The sequence below is a fragment of the Platichthys flesus genome, chromosome 24 (genome assembly GCF_949316205.1).
Source record: "Platichthys flesus chromosome 24, fPlaFle2.1, whole genome shotgun sequence".
Taxonomy (NCBI): domain Eukaryota; kingdom Metazoa; phylum Chordata; class Actinopteri; order Pleuronectiformes; family Pleuronectidae; genus Platichthys; species Platichthys flesus.
In genome coordinates this window covers 2,579,064-2,601,391 of record NC_084968.1, presented here as the reverse complement: position 1 = coordinate 2,601,391, position 22,328 = coordinate 2,579,064, and the positions used below count along the sequence as shown (strand labels likewise).

The 22,328-nt window shown below is 42.2% G+C and overlaps 1 protein-coding gene across 12 annotated transcripts in view; it reads right to left on the bottom strand.

Moving 5' to 3' along the window:
• The window catches only part of ablim2 (actin binding LIM protein family, member 2), a 77,106-nt gene that overhangs the window by 27,789 nt on the left and 26,989 nt on the right, over nucleotides 1-22,328 (bottom strand). For all 12 annotated transcript variants that reach the window (XM_062383942.1, XM_062383943.1, XM_062383944.1 and 9 more), the window contains exons 2-6: nucleotides 20,286-20,450; nucleotides 9,094-9,277; nucleotides 6,179-6,291; nucleotides 5,752-5,878; nucleotides 5,029-5,122 (exon numbers count right to left, since the gene is read on the bottom strand). In XM_062383942.1, coding sequence (XP_062239926.1) covers nucleotides 5,029-5,122; nucleotides 5,752-5,878; nucleotides 6,179-6,291; nucleotides 9,094-9,277; nucleotides 20,286-20,450 — 683 coding nt within the window. The remainder of the gene's footprint in view (nucleotides 1-5,028; nucleotides 5,123-5,751; nucleotides 5,879-6,178; nucleotides 6,292-9,093; nucleotides 9,278-20,285; nucleotides 20,451-22,328) is intronic.

Genomic DNA, 22,328 nt, shown 5'->3' with positions numbered 1-22,328 from the left:
TACAAATAGATTTAGATTTGGCATTGTCTTTTGATTTATCAGATTTTAATACATTATATATCATTCTGAATATCCCTAGTTTTTCCTTTGAGCAGATATGGCCATGCGTACATGCAGGATGGATACACAGTATTTGCCCATCTATTACCTTAGCAGAAAATAAGGCATAATGTAGTATGATGATATGATTTGGCTTGTGTACAGAGGTAATAATGAAAGCATTGATACAACACACATTAGATTACAGTCCAGTGGATAACTGAGATAAAACACATCAGTCCGAATTTATAATGGTATGAAAATATTCTGTTATCTAGCTTGCAACCCTAACATCTATCGTCTAAATCATAAAATTAACCAGACATTAGTGTTAGCATAAGGAAATATCAGCATGTTATCTCCAAATCACTTTAAATGATATATTTAGCTCTTTGAAATAGCTGATGAAGCATTGATAGGCTGACACTAATTCAGATTCTATGCCAACAGCTACAAAGGATGACAAAGAAAAGACTGTGTTTTATTGTTTAGCCATAAGGTGGAGCACTTGTTTCGAGTAAGAAGCAGTGCGGCTGCACTCAGTGCAGAGAGGCAAATATGACTACAATGAGAATAAAACAACTTGACTTAAAAAAAACAAAAAAGATTATCAAATCATCAATGATTTGGCATCAGTTGTGAAATCGTCTTTTAACAATAAACTGAAACAATGCAAGTCTACGGTCTTTGAACCATTGATCACGATGGAGTTGCCATCACTTGGCTTGACATTTACAGGCTAATGGGGGTCATGTGTTATCTCTGGAGCTTGGAGAGGAATCCACGAGGCTCTGCGAGGGGCGGGGCTTGTCACAGTAAGAACAGATGTGCCTGTTATATTGTATTACGGTTATGGTGTTGATTGCTTTTGGACTTGTTGAACCCCAGGGCACTGGGATACGGAGATCTTGAGGTGTCCACTTAGTTCCTCGTAACTGAGACCTAATCCAGGACCTAAATTGCGCTGGGCCTACGATGGTAGATGGTAAATGGTCTGTATTTATATCAAGCTTTTAAAGTCTTGATGACCACTTAATGGCTGCGACAGATCCTATACCCTCTTGATCGACACAGTCAATTTCTGATTGAGTTGAGTTGATTGAAATGTTGGACTACTGGAAGCATTTGCTTTGCTCAAGGGCATTTGAGAAGAAGTGGTTGTGGCCTGAGAGTTATTTATTTTCCTGACAAGACTTTCCAAGTGGGTTCAGGGGTTGAAAATAACAAACTATTAATCTCAGATCCCATTGGCTATCATCTGATGACAAATGACCCTCTGGGGCAGCAGCCAATATTATAAGGGTTCCAGTGCAGACAGCAGATATCCGGGCCAAGACTCTTTCACTCTACACAAAAACACAGTGATACTCTACACTTTTGAACTGCGGGCAACCAAAGCCTGCTTAAACGTGATTGGTCAAACGGTAACCCGAAGTCGTCCGGCCCCAAATTCTTGTCCCTCGCCTACATATTATACATATTCACATGAATCATTTTACAGAGATTAAGAAAGTATTGCTCCAAAACCTGATAAACATCCCCATTTCCACAAGTCTTCCTGTCTGTTGGGTAATCTGAAAACCACTGCACACATTCGGTGGGGATTTTCTCAGCATTATCGCCTCATTCTGTATCGTTTTGTGTTGTGACAACACAAACCCTATTAGATAAGTGGAATTATCTCACTGTTGGCCGATTTTCTTTGTTTTAAAACATGTATGGACTCGATGTTAAACTACTCAAGATGGGAGCTTTTTAGGATGAAATCATTCCATCTCTCTCTCTTTGCAGAACAATCATCTGATGTCTGCTGATCTCCAGCTCCCAAGGGCACAACATCTGGCTTCCACCGCAGCCTGAATACGCACAATCCCTCCGCGGGGCCTTCCACTTTGCTGCGTCATTTAGCCCAGAACGATACCAGAAAACAGGATGTCGACACCCTGTTTCTTGGATGACACCCTGCCTAATGCCTATCTGGACCAAATGGACAGCAGATGGAAAGAGAAGGCAACCAGAGACATGCACCGACCAGAATTTAGACTCTAGATCCCGGTATTATAGGGAGATAAAAAGAGGGTCAGGTGCTTGATAAACTGGCAGCATGTTGTGGAAGCCATGCCAACAGCTCATATTCAAACTGAACCGAAACAGATAAATGGACAGAGACTGAACAGAAAAGAGGAAGTTTACTTAGAACCACTGAGGCCAGGAGATAAAAAGGTTGGAACTGGATTGAAATTCCGACATGGAAAGCATGAGCTTGCCGGAAAGGAGATAGTCCTGCAATCAAATCCTTCCTTTGACAGGTTGCACGAGGGGGAAAGTTATCATATTCAATGTCCTGCAGGACTGATAAGTCAAGGAAGGGAAGGGGTTGAGGATGGATTGGATAAAGCTGCTGAATGGCTGTTTCTAAGAAATGGGGGTAAAGCTGGGTCAGCCAGGTTCAAGGTTAATAGTTGAAACGGTAGATTTTTGAGGGTTTTGAAGCAGCCGTCGTATATAATGCTCTGTCCATCCCCTCATCTCGCAAATGCAGGGACCAGTCAGGCACGGGAGGTGATCCATTTAGAAGATTGGAATACATTTTGGTGAGAGCACACACACGCACACACACACACACACACACACACACACACACAGGAAATCTGGGATTCTTTTCACGGTCATCAACCTCATTTTCTAATTTTAAATCTGTCTGTTCCTGTACTCTCTGCATCCCACCAGAAAAGCACATTGTGCTCTTATGCACACTCACACCCAGGGCATCAGTATGCATCAACTAGCTTGTTGTTGAAAAGACTAATATCTCTTCTCCTCCTTTCCATCAACAAATATCAAGTATTTTGGTAAAGTTTTCACATTTTAATGTAATTGATTACATTATGCAGGGTAACAACTTAAATGTATCTTCTTTTCCAATGGATGATAAGACGTAAATTATTGTCATTCAAACATTAATATGTTGGATGTAGATCACTTTTCTATGAGAAGGGACAATTTGGTGCTTCGGTATCTTGCCATGAAGTATGGGGCAGACTGGGATCGAACTGCCAGCCTCTACCACCTCAGCCACAGCTACTGATTCATCCATCCTTACTTCATCCACCAGGTTCAAACCATTTCATATCCCAATCCTCTCACCGTTATCTATACAGCTTATCTTTTGAGGGTCTCGGGGGGAGCTGGAATCAATCTCATTGGGTGTTCAATTTAGAGTCTCCCCTGACCCAAATCTGCATGTCTTCAGACTGTGGGCGGAGCCCAAAGTACCCACAGGGAGAACAAAGACCCCAGCCATACTGGGATTTGAACTGGGAACTTTCTAGCTGTGAGACAACATTGTGAACCACCGCACCATCCTGAAATCGACTCACACTATCTGACTGAGGGTTGATGTCTTAGAAGAGCATAGACCAAAGGCCCCAGCAACGAGAAGCCGAGCAACAGAGACGCAGACGGAAACAATCAAAGAGTGCTTCGAATCGCCAGCCTCTGCCGCCAGATCCAGCTATTGACTCGAAATGTCCCCGCAGAGGAGACCCTCTGAACCCATCCAAATGTCACGACATTTTGAACGCTCAGTCTCTCAGTCGATGTTCCAAAGTCCACCGAGGCGCAGGTAGAGCGGCTGAAAATGTCCTCTAAAGCCCATACGCTGAGACAACCGTGTGCAACGCCGATAACACAAGATGCCAAAGAGCCTCAGAGTCTCCCCCCTGTTCCCTTGGGGTGATGCTGAGCTTGTAAAGCTTCTGTCCTCCATGTTGTAACTGGCTTGATTGACATTGTGTAAACTGTCACACTGGCTTCATAACCCGAATAGTGTAATCAATCTTTTCATTATTTTAGATATTTTTTTGTTTTCAGGCACAGAAATTTAATGCGATAGGTTATAGATGTGGATGATGTCATTCTCAGACATACGCACACACACACACACACACACACGCACGCACGTACGCACGCACGCACGCCGGACGCACGCACACACACTAATGAAACATTCTCTCATTCCATTTCTTGTGTTGCTGCAGCTCTCCAGACACTGGAACCTGATAGGTGTTTATGAAAGGAGGGAATGTGAGAGTCCGTTGTGATGAAGGAAAAGAGAGGAAGAGAGAGAGACAGATTGTTGTTTGTCCCTTTAAGGCTGCCCCGTTGTTCCCAGGTCACGGCGAGAATTACCCCCCTTCATCTAAAATCTTTCTTCCTCTCCTCCTCCTCCTCCTCTCATCCTTTGCTCCGCCCAAGGAGAATATCCCATGTCAGCTCCTTCCATCCCTGCAGAACAACAGGCTGCTTCACCTGCCTTACTCAGTCTCATCCGACACTCTGATGTCAATCTCTCTGCCTCCTTCCTGCTGTAATATCGGACTGACTACTCTTTAGGATTTAGTTTCTGCTGCTTCTGGTTTGTGTTGGGTTTTCTAATATTTTGATTACCCTCAAAAGACCACTTTCAGCTCGTCTTTAAGTTGAGTCCAGCTTTTGTTGGTATTGTTTAGATGGTTATTCCAGTAATCCAGAATTCAACTTTCATAAAGATTGAGGACATGATGAACAGATCTACCAAGAAATGGGCCAACTCGATGCAGCAGCATTATTGATAGGGTTTTATATTCCTGTATGTTAGTTTCTGTATGGTGGACCTACACACTGCAGAGGCACTGATGCAGGACAGGAAGCCGCCCTGTGCTCTCTCGCCTGTCAGACTCATGGGAAACTTTCCAAACTAAAGACAGCTTTGGTCGAATGAAGTCAACACTGGAATCTGTTGGTAAAAGAAATAGCTTGATCCTGCACTTTCCATAATATAATATATAATATTTCCATCTATACTCCATACATTCACATGTTTACTACGCTCTTATTCCGCACCTCATCTGCTCGTCCATCTGCAGAGATCGTCCTGGTTGTGTTTGAGGCCCACCATGCTATCATGCTAACAGCTATAGGCAAGTACAATTTCTTCAGTGCACTTACCTCCAGGACTTTCCCGGTGATGTAATTCTTGCAGCTCTCGCACTGGATGCCGAACATGGCATGGTAGTCCATCTCACAGTAGGGGATGCCATCCCTGAAAGGATGAGCCAAGGGTGAGACACAGATCATAGAAAGCACCTAGACCGGGGCCGTTTTACACAAAATACAGAATAAAGCTACTACTTCTGGTTTGTGCCATGATTTTCTATTTCAGGCCTCTGTTTAAAACGCATTATAAAAAATGACAATGCATTCTGAAAAAAAGGTGACCAGATCTTTGGTTAACAAGATTTTGTCCATCGGTTTCTTATATTGTTTATTTCTGCCTCCTATTGGCCATTTCATGTATTTATTTTGTATCTTTGCTTTCTACCTAGAAGCACATTGAGTCTATCGATGTTTTCAGACCAATCAGGCAATTTTCTGCAGAGATATTTATTTTATTTTAATTTGTTTGGGTCTGTCACGTGTTAGAAATGTCACCAACACACCTACACGCTCACGATGAATCCCGGGGAGGAGTCCCTACTCAGTTCTCACATCGGATCCTCCAGACTTTTTACTGAGGGACTGGCTGGAGAAACTGTGCAGACTCTCACTTGGGCGTCTGCGTTCACACTTACCGATCCCCTAGAGTTTAGGGGCGCGTCTGAAAGTAGCTTATGCTTGTCGTATGGAATGTGCTGTGGAAATAAACTTGACTCATTTGCGAAGCTGACTTACTTGCTGATGTACTCTGCGTTGAGCACCTTGTTGCAGACTTTACACTTGAAGCAGCCCAGGTGCCAGTGCTTTTCCAGAGCTACGAGAGACTGTTCGTTCTTAAACTCCTTCCCACAGCCGCAGCAATCTGCACACGGGACAGAGAGATGAAGGAGACGAGATGCGATAAGAAATGATGCTGAAGATGATTTTCACAGAATAGTTTCCTCAACAGTACTTTGATATAAATTAGTACAAGAATCAAAAGACCATTGCATGTCGTAGCATCCTGACAAAGAAAAGGGGTGAATTTATGGGATGGAACAGAGAATTACTATACTGGCATTGAAAAACACAAGTTGCAAGGATAGAAAGTTTACTTGGCGTGGTATCTGTTTGAAAAAAAGACTAAACAGGGAACAGACAAGGACATAAACAGAGTACTGACTGTGGACAGCCTGTATGGGTGCAGGGCTGTTGGCAGGCAGAGGCTCGGTACACTTTTGGCAGATGCACTCCTTCCCGTTAAATGTCACTCGGTCGCCGGCCGGGAATGGCTGTCTGCAAAAAAACAGAAAAGGAAAACAGATAGAGCATCAGATGAGGTCTCAGAATGATTTGGTTTGTCCAAAGGGTTCAGTTTTCCCAAAAGTCTTATTCTGAGCCTCTGAAACAAGACTCGGGGCGTCAAGCGACATAAATCGCTTCCTCAAAGGTCAAACACCCCCTCAGAGACAAGTACCATTATAACCCTTAAGAGACATTACACACTCATTGAAAACATGTTAATGTTTCCTGGCTGGGCACTCTGCTCAAACTCAGAGTTGAGTACAGACGGAGTAATGAGCGCCTGGCAGAGCGGGACTCTTAACTGGCTGCCACCTGCGACTTCCTACAGCTCGGAAATGTGATAGCAGAGCTGTGGTCACTCTGTCACAGCCAGCCACTGAGGGAGGAATGTATCCAGGCAAACTGAGAGAGGCCAGATTATAGGTGACTCATGCATAAACAGTCGAAAAGTTGATTTTTTGGGGGTTGATTTGTTGAGTCTTACTTGCACAGCTTGGACTGTATGAGGTGCCCTCAACAGTTTGCACCAGCAGACATGAATTTCACATCTCATAAATCCTCTCCATCAGCCAGTAGTTTGTTGGGTGATGTTTTAATTTTCTTGAGGACATACAACTCTTGTTTCTATGAAAGAAAACTGTTTATTGGTCTTTGCAGCTATCTAACTTTACATCTAAGTTTAGAACAAGCTTTAAGTTCAAGACAGACCTGGAGAAGGCCTGGTCTGTGGAAGCAGAGAGGACAAACAATATGACTAGTGGAGGTGTGGCCTAGGGGGTAGAGTGGTCGTCCAACAAGAAGGTTGCCGGTTCAAACCCCACTCTTCCCCATCTGCATGCTGAAGTGTCCTTGCGGGCGTCTGACCCAGACCTGATTGTTTAATGGCAGTGTGAACAGTTCAAATCACATAGAATATGATCTTTGCAAATCAGATTTGGGCCACTTTCAGATGTGGTTCTAAATCAGATTTTTGGAAAATATGACCTCAGTCTGAACAGCCATGTGACCCATGTTGGAATTCACTGTTATAAAATACTTCTGATTCTGATTCTGATATGTGTTATATGCTTTTGCACAAATGTTTTCACAGTACACCCATGCATTAGCATGAAGAAAAATCCAAAATCCAAAGAAAGACACACACCCAGACTGAAACATACAAAGAAACCCAGACTGATGGTGAAAAACAGATATGTTTGATGGAATTATTGATGATCACTTCAACACTGGGACTGTGAGACACACACTCTCCGAGCTGGAGTCTCCTCTGAAGTCTCATCTCCAGCAGCATTTCCTCCATCTCTGCCCCATCTGTATATTCCTCAAAATAAAGCTGAGTATTTGGGCCGTCACAAAAGCCGTATTTGTTTTAAGGAGGTGTTCAGGAGTTTGACGATCACATTGCAAACCTCAAACGGCGCACTGGAACATTCTGATCTCAGGTTCAGCACGGGGATCACCGCCGCATGACAGGACGAACCCACACACACGCAAACACACACACACACACATAAAACACTTGCTATGGAAATGGGCCGCTCTGAATGACCACACACTTGAAATTCTTGCCTGAGAGAGGCTCCCGCACACACAGAGCACAGTCAGTAGAAGCATGCACATGGATAGAAACAGGTGACCTTTACTGACACGTGACTTCATGAGCGTCACTATATTTAAACATGCATGTGTAATAGGTGCTTGTAAATGACCCCTATACCTGCTGCTGTGCTGCCAATAATGTACATTAAAAAACAAATATCATTCTGGTGCCATTATTTCCCTTTGGAAATAGGTTTCTGAGTTGGAGCTTTTTTAGGCCTGGGAAAAGCGTATGGATGTGACAGGCAACCAGCTGATGAAGATGCAAGAGTTTTGAGAACAGTTAGTCTATTCACTTCTGAAAGAGTGTCTTGCTGTTTCTATCGTACATGACATGTATCATTTAATGTGTTGTGAGACCTGTAAAGCCCTGACGACACTACAATACATGAAAAAAGAGCTCTGCATGAATAATGGATCGTGTTACCTTGTCAGAATCCGGGTTTCAGACATTCCAACAGGCACTTTGGAGACACATTGATGCTTCTACAAAGCACCAACACAGCACTGAATGAGACTGGCAGGTGTGTAGGGTGCATTGCTAAAGCCAAGCAGCCCCCTTAAATTCAATCAAGCAGCACCAAATTCCATTAATTTATAGATATCGGTTCCCAAATGGATCTGATTCTTTTTTCTAACAAACAAAAGGACGGGCCTGAAAACGTAACCTCCTTTGTGGAAGTAATAAACTAAATATAAAATATAAAACTTAACCTGACTTTGATAAAATATACAGTATATAACATAATATCCTGTCCTCCAATGCCTTTGATTGAAACTATTCCTCATTTGATTCGTATACAGCATTATACAAAGAACTATGAAATAATAAGTACTCAATATACCTTACATCAAAAAGTTAAATATATACCAGTATATTGCTGGTGCATAGTGCAAGCACATTGAGGAGATATAAGATATAATTGTCATTCTCGGCTCATAAAGAAGATTTTATAAACCACAATATGTATTATTAAAATTATAATGTGACATTTATCGTGATAAGAATTGATATCAGCTGATATGGAATTTTTTGATAGAAGCACAGCTGTAAAGAAATGGTGGTACTTTGTCTGTTTTCTGAGAAGTTTTAGGGGAAATTAAAACATCTGGAGGGAGAATTCTAATGTTCAGTAAGATTTGTGATTTGTCAATTAACTTGAAGGAATCACATCCAAAGTTCAGGCTTCTTACTTGCAGGAGGCGCAGACAAAGCAGCGGGGGTGGTAGGTCTTGCCCAGGGCAGACACCACTTCCCCCTCGATGAAGTCCTGACAGCCGAAGCAGCGAGTCCCGTACAGTCGCTGGTAGTCCAGGGTACAGATGTACTCGCCCTGCCGCACGAAGAAGCCCCCCTGGGCCAGCTCGCTTCCACACACTGGGTAGTCAGATGAGGGTGAAAGGGTGCAGAGAGGAGGGAGAGAAGAAGGGACAGAGGCCAACAATTAGATCACACTCAATATATAAAATATCTATATATTTCATTGTATAAAGTTCAGCCAAATGAAAAGGTAAGCTTTGATATCTCCTTTGTCTTAGTTATGTTTCATTTTAATTCAGCTTTTGCCTGTTGTGAGATGCATATATAAGAGATCTTAATCAGAATATCCCTGAAACATGCATGGCTGTGTCATATATTTGTGTGTGTGCATTTTTTCTTGATGTGTCTTATGTAGCTCAACAATTTTGATTCGTGGCAAAGAAAACAAATACCGATAAGCATTTTCCGAAATGTCGATTTTGCTTTAATAAGATTTGTTAACACTCCAGTAAAACTTTATTTTTATTATTATTTATTGACGTAATAAATGTTTTTTCCCGAGAATAAGCAGCATCTTACTTTTTACAGTCTATTGTAGTCACATTTTACTGCCTTATTAAATAGTCGGCTCTCACTATTAACATCCCCTCAGCTGTCTACAGGCTGCAGAGGGGCTGTTTGCCCAGCTTTAACAATGTGAGGCAGGAACTCCCTCTCGTGAACACACAATGATCACGCGCCGTAACCATGGCAACTGCATGAAATCACACAGCGGCCACGCCCTCTGTGGAAACCCTTGCTCTGTTTTTCCACTCCTTTAGCAAAAACAAAACACCCCTTCTCTTCTTTCCCCTCCATTCTTTCTCTCCTGGAATTGGAAATGAACAAAAAACAAAAGAGACGTGAAAGATAAATGAGAGTTTGCGCGCGTCCCCCGGGAATGCCCAGTGAACTTTTAACTCACACACACACACACACACACACACACACACACACACACACACACACACACACACACACACAAACATACCACATATGCTTTAAATATCATATACTGTATATCCTTACTAGATTGTGAGAAGGTCTGAGGTGACAAAATGTGAATGACATAACACACAGTGTACAGTGTGGGCTCGGACACACCTGCTGCAGTGCCTGTGGGTTACCATGTTCTCGTTAAGGCCTGAAGGTAATAAATGTATAATTGCGCATTAAATGTATAAATAGACCTAAACCAGCAAACCACAACCACAACCCATGCCTTATTTCCACTGAAACCAATGAGAGACCAATCCAGCATCTGTACAGCCCCTACAGTAACCAGGCAAATAGCAAATAAGACAACACAAGATATCAATGTTAGTGATACGGAGCCACACAAATAGCAACCCAACTTCTATATATATCCCATACACTTCGCCACAGCCAAGCTATAGCTGCTCTGAGAGGCTCGTCTGAAGAGTCACAGACACTTCCTTTTGTATTTTTATCATCATGTGTAAGTCAGGTAATAGGGTTCACCATTGGTCGTTAAAAACATATATTGATCGTGATAAATCTGTGCCTTTACTTTGATGGGGATTAAGGAGAAATCCTGAAGTTGGGCCTAAATTGTGTGGGTTTCATAGCTTTTTATCTGCAATAGCAATTTCCTGCTTTATCCAACACAATGCAAAGCTCCTGCCTGCAGAGATAACAGGGAATTCAAAAGTGACAGAAGACGTCCACCGGCATATTAAATGCAAGGTTTACAATATCTTGGATGCTCTTCTGTGGTCTAGATTCCCAAACACTGAACTGCAATTTCAGCATTTCCCTTTATCCTACTGGTTGCGTAACAGTCCCACTCTACCACCCTTTCATCAACTTCTGAAAACTTTGACCGGTATGTTTGATAACCTTTGTCCCTCGTTGGGAACCACTTCACTTTTTTTCTTTTCTCAACCCCTCCCAGGGGTTACGGCACGCTAATAAAACAACCACAACAATACAAGCAGGAATGTTTTCTCAGGAAGTGGGCGACACTCTTTCCAGTGGTTGCTACTGGTACCCTTACATCCGGTTCAGATGTTTTGGCAACCTGTCTCGAATGAGATCATGCTCCAGGCACGATGGCATAATCATGAGCAGTTTTAAAAGCTGAGTGGATAGACGGATGGAGAGAGGGATGGATGGCTGAGATACACACAAAATAGAAGATTAAAAATAAAAAGGTTAAACTACAGAATAAAGGGATACATTTCAGGAAGATTTTGAGATTGAACGAATAGAGTAGAATATTTAATTGTTTTTGGGATTAAACAGTTGAGAAACGCAGCAACAAGTGTTGACTGGAGAAAATCCGGGAATATGACCGACATGAGGCTTCAGTTAAAGAAACTAAGACATGAAACTTATTCCAACTTGATTTTAGAGCTAACATTGAGTTGTCCCACTGACTTGAGTCTTGCTCTGACTATCTTGAAATTGCCTTATACGACTTGACACCGGAGACTTAATGTGGTCTTACAATGCAAAACCTGGACATTATACTGAAGACGTGTCATGAATGACTAAAGCCTTAAATTTAGAAATACCCTGACAGACCTGAGACTATATTTACATGAATTGACCTGAACTTCTTCTGAATGACTTAAGAAAAGACTAATAATCAACTCATGTGACTTTAGGCGAGTTCTTCCAGACTTGACTTGGTTCAGATGACTTGACACTGCCGGGGCTTACTCTGACAAGTTTTCAACTTTACGTGAGACTCCTTCCAAAAGAATTAATATGCTGTGGCAGAGATAAATAAGGGACAGGAAGATATGGAGCCAGAAATCCTCACCCGGAGTCCTGAGTGCAGGTTCCCATCAGCTCGTCTTTCAGGCCCTGTATATTTATACATGTGCTGCCAGTTGGCTCATATACTCCTCTCCTTACTGTATTATAAGTTATAGTTCCTTAAGCAGCTAAGTAGCGGATCCACATGAGCTAGAGTTGGAGCTAGCATTTATGGACCACCAGAATGCATCAACTACATTTAAACCTAAACAGTTGATATTATCTTTTCATGTGCATTACAGTAATACTGGCAAACTAGCATAAAATGCCAATCAGGGTGTGTGCGTGTCTGAGTTCATTACATAAGTGAGAGGAAGACAGGGGATGCTCGCTCTTTTCATCTTGCCCTTTATCACTAATAGAAACCGTCAAATTGGTCTTCCTCTCATCCCCTAATCCCTCGTTCATGTGGGAAAAGGAAAAAGAGAGGTTGGAGAAATGGAGAAATGGAGCAGAGCCGGTTGAGACCAATGAATTGAGTTTAATCGAGAGAGTGAAGTTCACTGTCAAATATATTCTAACCGAAACAAGAGCTCTTACAGAAACAAGTTCATCATCAGAATGACTAAGACTATTCTTTACTTATATATCAAATACTTCTGCTCTCTGTAGTGTATCATAGCTTCTTCTAATGAAATAAAGTTTTTACAAACGGAAGACATTTAACTAAAACTAGCTACTTCCTCTCCTTTCTATGATGTGCAGCTAACACAGCACTGAGTGAAAATGGAAAATGCAGGTTTTAAAATTAACCAGCAAAAGACTAAGCAGACTAACTAGCTCTCTTTTAAAGGTTCATTGTGTTAGAGTTAGGTGAAAGGGATCTATTGGCAGAACTTGAATATGAAATAATCCCAGTGATGCTTTAACTGGTGTGTAATCTTCTAAATTGTATGAATTGTGGTTTTCTTTAACCTAGAATGGACACTTTATATTTAAATACTTTATATTTCTCAGTATTAAACCTGATTCCATTCAGAACTGCAGAATTTAATTCCGCAGCAATTTCATCATTTTGAAACCATTCCGTCTCCATGACTACAGTGGATGTTTGTGAAAACCCCGCACTCGGGCCTCGTCAGATGAGATCATGATGCAGCTAATTAGTCGTTTTGTCCCGAGACTCCGAGAACAGAATGTGTTGGGCTACGGGCCTGCAGCAAGAACAAACCTTAAACCACAAGAGGGTTCAACCTCATGCAGTCTGGCCAGGCTGTGTTTGTGTGCGCGTTGAAGGGGGGGGGGGGGGGTTCTTGGAGGGCTTTTTAGCAACAACATGACACAGCACGTTTTCAATGTAACTTCAGCACCAGGGAAGTCTAGAAAAGCAAGGAATCATGTCATACCACTCATAACGACAGGCAATGGTTCCTCCCAGTTTGCCCCCACTTCAGCAGTGGGACTATGATTGCAACTTTTTCCAAGGCTGGAAGGTAGATTGCTTCAAAAGAAACTGATTGCTTCCATCTCTAAGGGCTTATCTCATGCACTATGAGGCCACTTACATAATATGCGTGTACTCATAGAGCCTTTCATTGGAATCTGCTCTGTCCACAATGGAGGATGCATTCTGCTATTTCCCTCTGCTAAATTCAAGGTCTAAAGAGGACATGGAGTCAGTGGATTGAAAATGATTCAAGAAATCTACGTGAAACCTGGATTAAGTCAAGAAACAGCCACCTGAACGAGTCTAGATTAATAACATTGTAGATGCCAGGAAAAACAAGATTTAAGAAAGGTAGCCTGCTCATAATTCCTGAAATCGTTGTCTTTTTCAATCTTTGTCTTTTTGTCTATCCATCTCTCACGGCACTGTTAATTGATTGGACTGAACCAACTAAAAGGGTTGTTCAAAAATGTTAATTCATATCTTTTGTCCGTTGCTGAAAATAGTAGCTATTTAAATGTTGTAATTTTTAATGCATTCATTCTATAAAAATACAGATGAAAACATAAAACTCCTAGTTCTAAGTAACAATACCAATCCTTCTTGGGACTCATACACAGTTGCCTGGTCTGTGTGCGTGTGTGTGTGGACAGCTAAATCTAGTCCTGCACTGAGGAGAATATAGGATACAGGAGTCTACATGAAATTGGTTTGTCATGTAAGATAAATGTAATTTAGGCTAATCCAATTCAGCAGCCCTGAGCCTGCTTTGGAGGACACACATGTGAGGAGGCCTGTCCAATGTGTGTGTGTGAGTGTGTGTGTGTGTGTGTGTGTATGAGTGTTGTGGACAGACAGACCAAGCAAATCTGTCCAATACACTACGCCCCAGAAAGACATAAAATAGTGACACAACACACACAGTTAAGGTGTTTTGTCTTTACATGAGTGGGACCTTGACTCTATATGTTTCACGTTAACTCGTCCTGTGCATGAGGTCGTGTGTGAGTGAGCAGGGTTAAATATACATGTGCTGTGAGCTTTCAGCTATGAATGTGTGACCTTGCCTGCACCTCGTGTTTTACGATGACTCACCATCCTTACGTGTGATTGTGTGTGTCAGTGTGTGTGTGAGTCGAGGCCGTTGTCATTCCCTAGTCTGATCTGTGACCCCTGCTGTACAGTTATAAGCCGGCTGTCATTGACATGGGGCTGCACTTGAAAGGAAAAAAAATCAAGGTTGATCCTTGTGTCAAGTCAAATGCATCCACACTCCCTCTCCCTCGCACTAAATTGTAAGTAGTAATTTAATAAGGTAATAGGCAGGGGCAGTCTGTTTATTGTCTAAATCACAGGGCTACACTTAATCTTATAACGTTCTTGTCGCTGTGATCAACTGACGATTTTCAGAGAGAAACGAAAAACCAATGATGATCTGAGAAAGCTACAGACAATAACCTCAAACTATAAGCGTCACTAGTCATAACTCCCTGAACTAGTGTATGGACTGCGTCAAGATATGTGCTGTATCTAAAGATGGCCTTTGAACTCCTTACAAATGAATGTTGTATGCAGTCTCCCCACCCTTCCACATGTGTGCGTGTGTGTGTGTGTCTGTGTGTGGGTCCGTCTGTGTGTAAGGTCGACACCGAGCGATGAACGAACACACTCCCCACCTGGCTCTGTTCTGCTCAGCCCGCTTCCAAGAAGGAGGCGATCCAATAGCCAACACCCTGCTGAGAACATCACAACCATCTGCTATTATAACACCACCGGTCCGACCGACCATCAGGACGTCAACATGTGGCCGGCAGCGTCTATTTACCGAGCCGACTTCCAGGAAGAAACACAATCGGGGGCCAGGGGCAGTCGGACAAAAACAATGCGATCCATAAATTTGTCAGAATCTCAAAGGAGTTCTGCATGAAACCGACGGAGCCGAAGCTGCAATGTACAAAACGCACAGTAAACATGTGTTACATTCTCCTTAGGTTTCCTATAGGCCAGTAACACTATTTTGTTTGGTTTCATGGTTCTTTAATGGTCTTGGAAAAAGCAGTTGACAAAACGATTCCAACTCAGGACATGCTTTCAATCCCACCGCATTGTTTGCATGTTAAACGCTGGTATTGTTCTGAGCGTTTGAGTGGGTTTGTGAGTCAAGCGAAACACAAACACCGGGATTGATGAAGTCCATGTGATATAATAGACAGCTGAAAACTTGCAATCGACAAACAATGAGTAATGCCCTTTTAACAACAAGACATTACACAATGATGTCCAAGAATCGTGTCTTTATGCGTGCTCTGGTCTGGTGTAAGTGTCGGTAAGAAACAAATTAAAGGGGGGTTTAATGTGTGTGTGTGTGTTGTTTCTGCCAAGTTATGTGCCTGTTGCATTGAGAAGCAATCTTGCTCGGCGCTCTACACCTACTGAACAAATAAATCTGTTCTTACAGAGGCGAGTGGAGGGCAGTAAAAAACTCCTGAGTTTGGGAGTGTGCGTTGTGTGCTGAAATGCTCGTGAATGTGGCGTGTGAATGACGAAAGGCGCGAGTGGCCGACATCAGGAATCTTTAACCAATGCAGATCCACATTCGTCAGTTTTCCTGCAGGCTCTCTGACATGAGGGTGTGACAGCATATTTTCACTCTTGAGTATTCCCTGCTGGATTCGGATGCTTTCTGGATGATGTGATGGCGCTTCATGAAAGCAGAAACAGATTCGGGATTAAGGTCTGTCGGAGATGTTTTCCTCTCCTCGACTGAAGGGGATAGAAGGGTGTGAGACGCAGACATAACAGGATATATAGAGACGGGCAAAGTTGGTACCTAAATAAAACACACTTCCTAAACCGCACGGCTTGGTGTTGACGCCAGCTACCACGAAAACAGCAATTAGTGCATATCACCTTCTGCAGCGCCTACAGCTGCAATTTTTTTTTTTGTATGTATCATGTTAGCAGCAAAATAAAGTTGAATATAAATGAATTACACATTTTAAAAACAAGACAATAAGGATTTATGTCTGTAAACAACTTTAATTAACATTATTTACAATGTGTGTAGAAACTCTGCCTAAGGGGAAAATGGTAGCGATTTAGTGCTAAAAACGTGTATTTAGAATTTATTATATGTCTTCTATGCAAATTAACTAATTTAGGCTAATTAGCTAGCAAGGTGCACCGAAGGTCCCATATTCATTATATTTGTGGTAATCTGATGGTAATGTACACAACCAAATCATTGTATTAACTTAAAAAGTATTGATTATTGTTAGGGTTATCTCTTGGTACGACATATGTATCATCCATCATCCATCCGTTATCTTTACTGCTTATTCTTCGAAGGTTGCCGGAGCCAATGGCCGCTGACATTGGTCGAGAGGAAAGCAGGTCGCCAGTGAATCCCAGAGCAGACATATACAGACAACAAACTATTTGCACTGACATTTACACCTACTGACAATTCGGGGTCACCATTGAACCTAGTCCCAACCCTGCCCAATATACAAAGTAAAACCTGAAAGTTAGCTTGAGGGCCGCAGCCAGAAGACGAATTGTGTATCTGACTACAGGTCAGTATTGATAAACTGTGCCATGTCATTGTTCAACTTAGGTCCTCCATTATTTCCTCCATTAAGTAAAGCAGGGGGGTTCATCTTCTTGTTTTTGCCCTGGGCCCTCAAGCATGTTAATCAATCAATCAATCAATCAATCAAATTTTATTTGTATAGCCCATATTCACAAATACAATTCATCTCATAGGGCTTTAACAGGGTGTGACATCCTCTGTCCTTAACCCTCAGCAAGAGTAAGGAAAAACTACAAAAAAAAACTTTTAACAGGGTAAAAATATGTAGAAACCTCAGAGAGAGCCACATGTGAGGGATCCCTCTCCCAGGACGGACAGAAGTGCAATAGATGTCCAGCCGTGCTGAAACTGGCCAGTTGGCTGTACATGTTGGACCCCCAAACACTGCGGCTGTGTTTACTATTAGAAACCCAGAGCTACTTTGATATGAAGCCAGTGTTAAAGAGGCTAATATTGACTCATATTAATCTGGTCGTCCTCTCTGCTCGGTGTTAATTACACATGGCTGATGGTTCCTCACTTCAGACCTGGCGCCGTTAGCCTACTGGCTAACACCCAGGCTGCTTGTAATTGGCGCTAATACAGCAGCAGAGTCAGGGGTCATGGTCTTGATTCTATTCCAGGTGAACTGCGATATCTTTTGAGGGACTGCTGCTCAGAGGGGGTGGGGGGAGCTCTCCATAGAGTGTGTTTATGGTCTATAAATCAAAAACTTTCACCTGATTATAATATCTTTAAAGAATACTGCTAAACAGAGTCCAACGTCTTCTCTCCTCTTTGAGGTTCAGGTCGGGATTGCAGAAGAAGCAAACTGATCTAATCTCAAACTGCTTCAGTTTATTTTATCACCCATGACTTTCAGATCCCTCTCAGTCCACATCTGGAAGTTTGAGCAGCAACCCACCCGAACCAAATCTCCAATGACCATTGCAATCCTGAGATAATCAGCACATTTATTAGCCCAAATCAGTTGGTATTTCAGTTCATGGTGTCATGCTTTGGATTTTTGAATTTATGAACTGTGTGTAATGAGCAGGGCCCCAACATTGCTCTTGTGAATGTTGTGTCCGCATGAAATTAAACCACTTCCGAAAGGCCTGACAATTAATAAGCGGGGCCCACTCTTCCTAATCATGCACTTTTGAAAGCAAACCAAATACGTTTCCGCCAGAGAAGAGAACATGCTCTCTGTGCCTTTAATCATGATCTCCAGTAATGGCAAAATAATGACTTTCAAGTAATAACATATGATGAACATGTGTGTGTGTGAGACCCGAGGCGTTTAATCATTCATATTTGTGTGTTCCCTTTTGAGGTTGAACAAAAACAGCAGTTGCTGTAGCAAAACTCTCAGCTTAATTAATAAAAGTCTGCCCATTATTTAACCAAAACATCCTCAAATTATTTTTATCTTCAATTAAGCAGTAAATGCTGTGTCATTGTAAAACATGAATTGTTGTTTAACAGTTCTGTTGTGTGTTGCTTTCTGACCCAGTTCGCTTTTCATACTCTCATTATAACAGTAAGAGTAATGTTGATGTCACCAACCTCCCACATCCTCATGATTATACTTTATGAGCGCATTTATGCTGTTACTTCTCTGAGTAATGGTCAAAGCTATGAAAACAAGATCCAGTAAATTCAAATTGTTCTTTGAGATTAGGCCCAAATAGGATGATCATTATTAGCAGCTGCCTAATCACCACTAAATCATCAGGGGCCTGCTCACACCCACATTCATGGAGTCATAGATGGAGCAGGGGGTTCGGGGGGGGGGGGGGGGGGGGGGGGGCTGCTGAATGCACAGACAGGGAGTCTGCTGGTCGGTGTAAGATTCAAAGGCGATAAACTCCAGGAAGCTGCCGACACCGTAGCGACCCCACCGGTAGCCTAGCAACCGCAGTGTGTGTTGACAACAACAGCGGTCTGACACGAGGCTTGTGCGTTGACTCCGGGCTGGGAGGGGCGCAGACACACACTCGTGTACAGTACAGTCACATGCACACAAAAAAAAGGTACACCCACTCACACATAGAACATAACTCATACATCAAGGATCTGACGCGTGCACACACACACACACACACACACACACACACAAAACACACACACACACACACAAACCATCAATACTGACTTTCCCCTTAATAATAATATAAATACGGGAACTTATTAGTCACAATGTATGTTTAATGGTAAATGGTCTGTATTTATTGAGCGCTTTACTAGTCCTGATAACCACTCAAAGTGCTTTACAGTACAGTTTTACATTCACACTCACATTCATACGGTGCATCTATACACATCTATGGGCAACAATTTGGGGTTTAATATCTTACCCAAGGACACTTTTACATTCGGCATGGGGCAGACCAGGATCGGATTGCCGACCTTCTGGTTAAAGGACGACCGCTCTTACCCCTGAGCCACAGCTGCCCCTAATGTTCTCTTGAAAGTGCTAATAGCTAAAACCCAACTAAATGTAATCACTTAAACAATAACTTTGAATATATTTTCAGATAATAATAATATAAATCAAATCAATTAAAGTTTTGCCTGTCTGATACGTATACCTGGGATAACTGCCGTCCTTTACTCAAAGTTCACTCAGTCAATTCAAAAAAGGAATTTAGAGGATGACCTCTGCAAACCATGACTGTTGTGCTGTTTGTTATCCAGCAGAATATAGGTAACATGGCTCACAGGCTATAAATACTTCCCCTGTGTTCATATTTTACTCTGAATGGCCTTTAATACTGACTTTATGAAAATCAAACATTCCTGCACCATATTATAGCTTTTCAGTATTTCTTCATAGAGAGGAGATTCTCATTGGTGCCACAGAAAAGATAAAGAAATGTCTCTTATCCTTTAAAAGGCCCATTACAGTATCTTCTACAAAGAGCTCTAAACTATTGCCTTGTCTACTACATATTAGAACATTCTCTTTTATAGTTAAGGTCAGCATTAATCTCTTACTTACTGTTTTCTATTTTTTTTGTTCACATTTATCCATCATAAACTTTTTCTTCCAACACTGTTAAATAACCTGGTATGATCTATTCCATAAAATAGCCGTGTTAGAGTCTTTTCTGTTCGATAAAGTGGACATTTTGATGTTAGGTCCATTATAGGGACTTTTTATTTCTGGAAGTATGGAACAAGAGCCAGTTGACTATTCTATAAAAATGGAATATATATTGGTAAATTTCCTGTTGGACATTCGAAAAAGGGTACTGTTGCATTTCTATGTCCATCACATCCTTAAAAAGATTAACCTCAGAGGGTTACAGTGCATATAGGTGGTTGGTGAGATTAAATACCTTTACAGGCGAAGCACTTGATGTGGAAGTGTTTGTTCTGAACTCGCAGTGCCTCCCCTTTGCAGGGCTTCCCACAGTTCTGACAGGGGATCGGTCCCCCTCCTCCTCCGCCATGCTTCTGCTTCTTCTGCTCCAGAGGGCTGTGGACAGCCTGCTGCTGAAACACTGCAGGAAACAGAGGAAGATAACCAGTTTAGACTTTATTCCAGTGTATAGTGGAAAGTGCATAGAGTGTGCAGACCCACAATGATGTGTACTGATATGGAACAAGAGGAATAACAGACGCGCACAGTCTTGATTTGTGGTTTTGATGGGGTGTATGAGTCATTGAGTCCTGTTTAACTGTGCCACTACCATTGCTGTTCTGGCCCCCTTCTGTGTTTGTAGGGCCATATAAAGACAAGTGGGTGACTGTGGCTCAGGCTGAGTAGAGAGGGTCGTCCACTAACCAGAAGGTCGGCAGTTCGATCTCCAGCTCTGCCTGAATTTCAAAGTAAATGGTGAATGGCTTTGTATGTATATAGTCTTGATGACCACTCAAAGCTCTTACAAGTACAGTTTGTCATTCACCCATTCACACACACTTTGTTGTTCTACTAGGGGCAATTCAGGGTTCAGCATCTTTCCCAAGGACACTTCGGCATGCTGATAGGGAAGATTGGGAATCGAACTGACCTTCGACAAGATCCTGACAGCAAAACTGCAGACAGTGTATGAATATATGTATACATATGTATATATCGCATTGTCTAAAAAGTACTGCATATTGATGAGACTGGAAATTTGCCATGTGCCCTGAGCTGAAGCTATTAAAACTAAGTTACAGTGTAGATGGTACATTTGACACATGCAGGAGATATGCAGGATCTAAAGGATATTCCAGTCAGAAGGGATGTCACATTACTGTTTGGCGCAGAAATATACAGTACATAAGGTAAAAAAACAACTGCTTATGAATAGCTTTAATCCAAAAATATCTGAATCAATTTAGAAAACCCTTTTTTATCCGTCATACTTCCACATCCAGTCTATTACTGTGCAATGTGTCGTCATTGTAATTACACGTGCCTTTAATCCCAAAATATCCCAGTCGTCATTAAGAATGTCACATCACACAAGGATGTGAAACCAGTATTATTATTTAACGTGGTTGCAGGAATAATATTCTGGTCCCCGAAAGGCAGGAACTCCCGACAATGTGACAGAGGCCCTGCAAGGTCACGCGCAAAATAGAAAGTCGGACACTGGATAAACGTCATAACTTTTTCAGGATCCCAATCGTTTGCCACACAGGAAGGAGGCACGGGAAACATTCCACATCTACAAAGCACCTGCAGCGGCGAAAGAGGCCAAACCCACCATGTAAGAGGCTGACATCTCCGTCCTAAAAGTATCGTTAGTACACCTTACCCTTTCATCATATCCATGGCAGAATACTCTCACACACTGATCAGCCTTTCAGTCCTGACCGGGCCATCGGCTGAATAAAAGTCCCCTTTGTGTCCCTGGGAAACATCCGTGTCATCAGACCGGTTTCATCGTGCCTCCATGGTTACCGGTAATTAGGCTTGGAGAGGGGAGTTCGTCAAATGAATTGATTTAGAAAAAGAGGCAGAGAGAGTGGGAAGCGTCGGGATAATAGCTGTGGGCCAAACAGAGCTGCTTTTGAGAGACTCACCAAGAACCTGTACTGGTTCTTGTTACTGAGGCCTTCTCTACTCTACTGTGGATATTTGTTACTTTTTACACGCTCAAATATCCCAGGCCATTAGTAGGCGATAGAGTCTACATCAACAATATGTCAAATACCAGGAAATAGCGCTTTAGTCCATGTAATAATTGGCGGGGCAGACGCCTGTGAATGATGGTAATGTGGTGCAGTAATGTTAAATTCAGCTGCTAACTTGGGAATGCACCTAGCCACCATTATTTTGTTGTTGTTTTTACTCTCGTTACACAAGTGACAGTGGGCAAGCATGAAGTAAACTGTGACCTGATTGTTTCCCAAACTTTCCATTTTACATAAACACTCGGATACACTGC